This window comes from Urtica dioica, chromosome 4, assembly GCF_054948205.1.
Source record: "Urtica dioica subsp. dioica isolate 48M chromosome 4, U.dioica_male_clone48M_v1_H2, whole genome shotgun sequence".
NCBI lineage: Eukaryota > Viridiplantae > Streptophyta > Magnoliopsida > Rosales > Urticaceae > Urtica > Urtica dioica.
In genome coordinates, this window is record NC_142759.1 from 3,728,059 (window position 1) to 3,736,182 (window position 8,124).

Below are 8,124 nucleotides of genomic sequence, written 5' to 3' on the forward strand. Positions count from 1 at the left end.
CTAAATAATAATATTATACACAGAAATTTAACCCGGCTACACATGGAAGTAGGTTAATGAGGTTAATAACTTAATATACAAAATTACAAATCTGTAACAGCTTATAGCATGCACTGAAAAAGAGGCCTAAGAAACAAATTACAAAAAAAAAAAAAAAAAAAGTAAAAATCTGAGATTTGGCTAGTGGGAGTGCGTGAGGCCCTGATCCGCTGACGCTGCAAAAATCTTTTTGGTCAAGCCGAAGCTGAGCCGATCGAGCTTAAGCCAACCATATTTATTTAAATATTATTTTACTCGACGAAATATATTTAAAAAAAAAAATTTAAAAAAAAAACCATCCAACTCCAAAAAAGTCTACCAAATGAAAACGGTCGAAATGTAGAATTTCTTTCGCTCCTTCTTCTGCTTCTTATTCGCTTGCATTTGGTTGGAATTTGGGACTCATTTCATTTGAAAAATATATAAGACTAACCCGAGTTAGATTCTAACCCAACGCCTAACCCAACTTGGTTATATTTAAAGAGAGTAGAGAAAGAAAGTAATAGGATGTGAACTGCTTGGCTGCTTTCTTTCTTTCACTCTCATACACTGATCTCTTCTCTCTCTTCTGTCTTTCTTCGTCATCTTCTCGACTCGATCATCAATCTCTTTAATAGTTCACTGTATATATAAACATCACTCAGTCAGTCAGTATACATTAAACTTCAAGAATATATGTTTACGAGTAATTATGTAAATCCGTTCACTTACTATTATATATGCTAATCAACTCTCTTTACGTTCTGCTTGATTATTGTAATTGTTAATTTGCTTGACTGTGTTTTTGGGGGTTTTTGATGGGTATTGATCTTGGTGAGGGAGAAGAAAGGACACAGAGTTGTCCATTATTGGGGAGAGCGATGATGATGAGTTGTTTCGATTTTTCGTACGACGCGTTTACTAAGCTAGTCAAGTTTCAAACAATATTAAAGATCTAATCGATCTCTGAAACTAATCGAAGGAATTTATAAACAAAATCAATTGAGCGAAAAGCACAGAAGAAGAAAAAAAAATGAGACCGCCAGTGAGAATGAGCTCCGATCACGAGTCACTCGGAGCTCTAATGTCCGTCGTTTGCCCAATCACTTCAGGTCAGACCTCGATCGCAACGATCGGTCATAGTTTTATTTAATTTTATTTTTGGTCTTAATTTGATATATAATGTTGATCGCAGATCATGATGACGTGGAAGATTACGGCGCCGATACGCCGACGAGAGCGTTCTCTTCGGGGAATAAGCGGAGACTGAGCGTTGAGCAAGTGAAAGCGTTGGAGAAGAACTTCGAGGTTGAGAACAAGCTTGAGCCGGAGAGGAAGCTCAAGCTCGCGCACGATTTGGCTCTTCAGCCGAGGCAAGTCGCGGTTTGGTTTCAGAACCGCCGTGCTCGGTGGAAGACCAAGAATCTCGAGAGAGACTACGCGATTCTCAAAGCCTCTTTCGATTCTCTCCACCGTGATTTCGAGTCTCTCCGCCGTGAAAACCACTCTCTGCTCTCCCAAGTATGCTTGAACTTTTGAATCCTAAACATCAATCAGCTAATTGATTATTTTATTATTTTTATTTACTTGTATCTTATTTTTGGGGGATTTAGATTAAGGAGCTCAACTCGAAAGTCGAAAATGATGATGAGGAAGAGGAAAACGAGGACTCCGACGCGAATCCAGAGAATCCGATGGTTCCGACGGCCGTAGAATCTCTCGGTGCCGCCGTGAATACGCCGATGCCTATGATCGCCGGCGATTCGAGCGACGATTCGAGCGCGGTGTTGAACGACGATAGTAACGCGGCAGTTTTGGCGGCGAACGACATGTCATCGTCGGCGTCGACCGGCGGAGAGAGGCTGGTCAAGATAGAAGAGCATAATTTCTTGAGCGGAGATGAGACGTGCGACGACTTCTTCTCCGACGAACAACCGCCGAGTCTGCCGTGGTATTGCTCTGGTGCTGATGAACACCAGACATGGATGTTTTTGTAATATATTTGGTTTAGAAGGTTGAGTCAGCAAATATATCGCAAGTTCGTCGTCACGTGGTTGGATGGGAAATGGAATGAAAAGGACAACACGGGGGGTGAAATAATCAAGGGCTTTTTCATCTCCATGTTCATAAATCGACCCCGCGCGGGATATAATAATATTATTATTAGCTCGTAATTTAAATTTTTTTCCGTTAAAAGAAAAGAGAGGAAGAAATACTGATGACTCTGTAAGTGGAGAGTAAATAATCATCATTTGCCTTGCCTCTCGCGCACTAGTAAATTTGTTAATATTTATGATTAGTCCCAGGTTTGCGACTATTAATGAGTATTCCACAAACCTAGGATTTACTAATAATAGATAATTAGCAGAAAACATGCAACGAAACCGCTAATGGATTAAAACAAAAATCGTCACATTATTGTTGGAACTGGAAGTGCTGATAAATTAATTAATATAGGGTTTTAGTCATTATGTCAGGATTGTCAGAGGCTCTCAGACATGGAATCTAGCTTGTTTTCTCAGTTTATATTATTTTTAATTTTTTTTATCAGATATTTTAATTTATCTCCACTCTTATTATCATTACAATTTATTAATAGCATAGGAAATGAAATATGGTAAAAATGTGCGACTTTTATATGGTTATAAGTTCAACTTATAACTAACGACTTACATATGAGCCGAAGTATTTTACACGGAAAAGAACAAGTAAACGGTGTATTAGAATATTTGTTTTCTTTATTTATAATTTTACTTGAAAAAACGATTAATTTGAAGATAAGAAGATCATATATACCCGTAAATTCTTAAAATTCTAAAATCACCGGTTTTGATGTCTTCTCGACCTAAATATTTTTGACAACGTGACCGAAGTTTAAATAATTTTTCTGTCACTGGACTAGTCCTTAAAATATACTATAAATATCAAATTTTGAAATGAGATAAAATAAAATGTCAAATTCACAACAAAGATAAAATAGTAAATAATAATGTAAAAATGCACTCTTTAAAAAAATTTTCTTTCTAAAACGATATGCCAGAAATTAAAAAAAATTAAAAAAAAAATATTTTCTTCTATCATGTACGTATATTTATACGGGGCTCGGTTTTAGATCCCTACTATAAGATCCAAAGTTATAGTACTTCACTAGTATATATGGTATGTAAAATCAGAACCCTTGGATCATTATCTAATGGTTAAAATTTGATGAAGTATACATCAAATAAAGTGGGATCATTACTGAAGGAAGCTTTATAATTATAAAAATTAGTCGAACTAAGACACTTGAAACGTTGAAATTGTAATCTAACCAACGTTTCGTCCAAATTTTCACTCTAGTAAAAAATGATGACGTGTCTTAATTATGTAAGATGTTAATTACTAGAATATCCTCTACTAGAATTTGGCTTAAAAAACTTGTAGCCCACGTTGGATCATTCAAAATTTTCGAAGTTAATACACGTGTATATATTTTGAATGTTAAAAAAAATTATATATTTGGCAAAGTTGGTTATTGAGCGTTTATTTCTTTAATGAACATTATAGCCGTGTAAGCAAATATAGTGTAAATGTTTGTAATTTTTTGTTAATCTCCGCTGTTTTGTTAATTTCTGTTAATTATGGTAAATTTACATATGTGCAGGTAGAGCCGATTTCTTTCATTTCCTTTAATACGGTATTTTTGTTTTCCAAATTTCTAATTTTGAACAGGTCATGAGTAATTACGTCTATTCATTATCCTGTTTGACTTATTCAATCAATAAATATTTCTTTTCCCTTTTAATTACATCACCGAATCTCCTATTATGAATTCAAAAATCTGAAATTAAATTGCTGTATACAATATAAATACGTGAATATATTTCGAATTTAAAAAAAAAAATCTATATTTGGCAAAGTTGGTTATTGAGCGTTTATTTCTTTAATGAACATTATAGTCGTGTAAGCAAATACAGTGTAAATGTTTGTAAATTTTTGTTAATCTCCGCTGATTTGTTAATTTCTGTTAATTATGGTAAATTTTTTGTGCATTTATTGCATTATTAGATTCGGACGCATAATATCAAATAAACCAATTTCTTTTTTTTTCCAAATTTATTTTCAAATTTTGAACGGTTCATGACTAATCCCGTGTATTCATTGACGTGTTTGACTTTGACTTATTCAATAAATAAATATTAGTTTTCTCTTTTAATTACATCACCGAATCTCCTGTTACATTAGCTAAATATCCAATTAAATTGCGAAAAAATCTGAAATTAATTAGCTGTATACAATTCAAACCGGTCAAACGTGGGCTATTGATTTGATCAAGTAAGTATAAGAAAAATGGTAAATTAGGTATTTTATATCCGTAAATTTCAATAAATGGCTAAATTGCAAAATTTACCAAACGTTGACTAGATTCCAAAAACCATGTTTCAAAATGGTTACGTTGCTAGTTTACCCTTATAATTAAGACCATCTCTCTCGTGTGTCTTCAGTCATCTAATTGTACCGTAACAAATTAGACACTACTTAACTTTATATATAAAAAAAAAAAAAAAAAAAAAAAAAAAAAAAAAAGTATAGCAACCTAGTCATTTGCTATGCCAATTTTTTGGTTACATAATTTCAGGTGGCAATCTACGTAACCTTATAGAATAGAATGGTCAATTTATGTATTACATCAATATAATTAACAAATATGTTTTTAAAAAAAAATCTAACTGTGCAACTTAAGAATTTTGTTAGTAAAACATAAATATTGTCAATTGGGTGGACATTTTTTTCACCTAAAATGACCATTGGCGGAACCAACAATTAAAGTTAGGGGGTCAAATTTTTTTAAAAAAAATAATAATAAATAAATAAATAAAATAAAATCAGGGGGTCCATATCTAAAAAAATCATATAAAATTTGGGTAAAAAAAAGGGGGGGTCCATAACTATTTTGGCGCCAATCGAAGCATTGAAGCTTGCCTTGAATTTTTATTAACAAAGCATAGCGGGTAATGAATGTCTAGATTTAGATACCATTACTTGTACTAAGGTTTTAAATACTAAAGTAGTATTGGTGTTATACTAAGAAATTCAATATCTTGATCAATAAAATAAAAATCGAGCATACGCGTAATTATTTTTCATAAAACATTGACTATATACCGTTGTTCTACTAATTTTTGGGAAATCAGCGTTACACCGAAATATATCAATTTTAAGAAGACAAAAAAAAAAAAAACCAACTTTACGCAGCTAATAAACCAATTTTGAAGAATTGAGTATTTTCTTTTAAATTTTTAATGATTACTAGTTATTATATGCAATTTTCGTTTCAATTATTTTGTGTGAATTCCATCTCCAATATCCATCTTTTCAAGTAACGACGAGGACGGAGCTATATGAGGATCAGGATGAGCATTGCCCCCTTAACTTTGAAAATTGTACATATTACTATAGTTTTTTTTTAATATCTTTATCTCAAATTTATATGATTTTTTTTTAAAAACTGCCCCTTGAATTGTTTTTTCAAAGTTACCCTATTTTCAGGTTTGAGGTTACCTCCTCTATTTTCGGGTTTGAGGTGTTTTTTTTTTTTTTTTTTGCATGCATGCATGCATGTGTTTGTCGAATTTTATTGGATGCAAATTAATTCATGGTCTTTGTGTATATATATAGAATATATGTTGGTATCAATGTCTCAATAAATTATTATAATCAGTATATATCTATATCACCATTGAAATCATTATGAAAGACCACTCATTAGCCGATATCACAACAAAAATAAAAACTTGGGTATGGATAGTTTAAACCTTCATTTTACTTAAGTTAAACATGTAATTTTTACTCAGATAAAAATACAATATTTAAAACTAATCAAGTCACATCAAACTTATCAATTGTAATATTATATAACCAAAATTTAACTAAGAATTAAAAATTAGTAAATTTGAATACATGACAAGTGGTTATAGAAGTGAGCCAATTTCATGACGTTACAAATTAGTTGATAGTAAGAGTTGATGATGTACCCTAAAAATAAAAAAAGGATAAATATTAATGTAAAATAAACTCGAATGAAAACATTCCAATGTAGTGTAAACAATTTTGGATAAATAACATAAAAAAACGAAAAAGGAATAAAAAAAAATATAGTATTAGGATAATAAAATTAAAAATAACACAAAATAATTATGATTGTTCGGTTAAACAAAATGAGTGATAAAAATTAAAATGATGTTATGAGATCCGAAAAAAAAATAAAAATAAAAACGTGAAGAACCTAAAGTAAAAAAAAAAAATCTTGAAATAAATTATGAAAAGCAAAAGATCAAATCTCATACAATTTTAAAAATAAATTGTTTAAATAGAGCCAAAAATAAGACGAATGAGAAATATTAAAGCAAAATCAAGTAAAATAAATTTACTAAATTTAATTTTTCCTATCTATATAAATTTTCATCAATTTCATATTGCTTTAGCAAAATCATTTGTAAGATAGATTATTCAATATAGTGGCGGAAGCAACGGTACTATACCATTCTCGAGAGGGACCTCGATCTTACGAATTTAATACTATATAACATTTTGTTTACGCCAACTCGATATCGTGATTAAGACATGTCTCACAATATAATTAAGTTTTTATGCATTCATTAACACGGGTAATGCCAATATATGAAGACGAATATTCTATTTCTAATTGTCAAGATAAAAAGATGTGAACTTGTACTATGCAATAAAAATAAAATAATGAAGCATAAAGTATAAAGAAGAAAGAGTCGGAGGCGCATATAGAAAAGACACGTATATTTAGGGATCCCAATCATGTGGGCACTTCTTTTTTTAGGGGGCCCGCACTTTAATCATATTTTGTCTTTTTCTTTTTGGTGAACATTTCTATATTTTTTTTCCCAAAGCTAAGCTATTTATAAAATTGCTAATTTGTTCTTTTCCTTCCTCGGGATTTCAACTCACACGGTTTCTTTTTTCCCAAATGAGCTACTTATTACGGAAAATTACCGAATCTCGTTTATCTATATGCGTTTGTTATTGCCCCTTCTTATCTTACCAAATTCTATAGATTACCAAATTTCTTTGTTTTTACTCGAATTCTCCTTAATCAGTGTTTTTACTTATGGAATATCAAATTCGATTTTGTTTTGCTAATCCATGGGCTGCAAGGCTAGACTACCCTTCGTTTATTTGATAGGTTAGGGCTCTATTTAGAATTTGAAAAATGCAAGAAAAAATAAATATATCAAGAAAAATAAAAATAGAAGAGAAAACTAATATTTTATGTTGTGTTTAAACTTTAAAGTCATGATAAATGAGAAAAGAATTGAAACAAATAAAAATAAATAAATATAAACACGGACTATACATGTAAAATTTTGGATGTATTTTATCTTCACCCAATATTTTTTTTTATAAAAAATGAAATCCAATTATTAGCTATAAATTTTCTCTCATGTTTTCTCTCACATTTTCATCGATCTTCTATTTTACCTTCATCCAATTAACACAACGAAAATAAAAGTAGTTTTTTTTTTTCTTTTCTCTCGTATATTTTATGTTTCAAACACACCTTTGGAGACATGAAATAAAGAAAGATTGTTGCATGACTTTTTATGTAATCATCATAGTCCCAAAAGTTTTGGCCATACTATCTACACCACTTTCTATAAAGGTGTGTTCGAGCTTTGCCTCAATGACATCGCGTTCATCGTTCATGAACTGCGAGGTCAGGATGTGTTCAAGGGGAGGCCGAGAAAACAAACATGGAAACAACATGATTAAAACTTGCACTAGACATAAATCGTCCAACAAAGAGAAATAGATACAATTTAACAACATTTTGTCGAAACTCGGTCTATTATAGAGAGTTCGAGATGCCATTAGTCTTAACTATTTATCTTATGTTTTATTACCTAGTAGTATCACAATATGTGATTTTGTATGTTGTTATCCATGTACACAAATATAATATGATTTGGCTGGAATGCATATAAATTTTCAAATATTATTTCAATGTATCACAACTATATACATTTCAATTTTTCAAAGATGGAAAGAAAAATTATATGTATTTGTGAAAAAAAAATCATCCATTACTTTTTTTCA

At 31.0% G+C, this 8,124-nt stretch overlaps 1 protein-coding gene across 1 annotated transcript; it reads left to right on the top strand.

Annotated features, from left to right (window-relative positions):
* Nucleotides 1-544: 544 nt before the first annotated feature.
* On the top strand, nucleotides 545-2,311 carry HB16 (homeobox protein 16). Its single transcript, XM_089612437.1, has 3 exons — nucleotides 545-1,130; nucleotides 1,214-1,539; nucleotides 1,632-2,311. The coding sequence occupies exons 1-3, from the start codon at nucleotides 1,052-1,054 to the stop codon at nucleotides 2,013-2,015; spliced, it is 789 nt and encodes a 262-aa protein (XP_089468563.1). The 5' UTR covers nucleotides 545-1,051; the 3' UTR covers nucleotides 2,016-2,311.
* The last annotated feature ends 5,813 nt before the right edge of the window (nucleotides 2,312-8,124 follow it).

Bases quoted from the DNA above. Each gene is read 5' to 3' on its own strand.
- HB16 (XM_089612437.1), top strand. From the start codon at position 1,052: ATGAGACCGCCAGTGAGAATGAGCTCCGATCACGAGTCACTCGGAGCT. The intron at 1,131-1,213 runs GTCAGACCTCGA...TGTTGATCGCAG, and splicing joins CGTTTGCCCAATCACTTCAG to ATCATGATGACGTGGAAGAT. The intron at 1,540-1,631 runs GTATGCTTGAAC...TGGGGGATTTAG, and splicing joins ACCACTCTCTGCTCTCCCAA to ATTAAGGAGCTCAACTCGAA.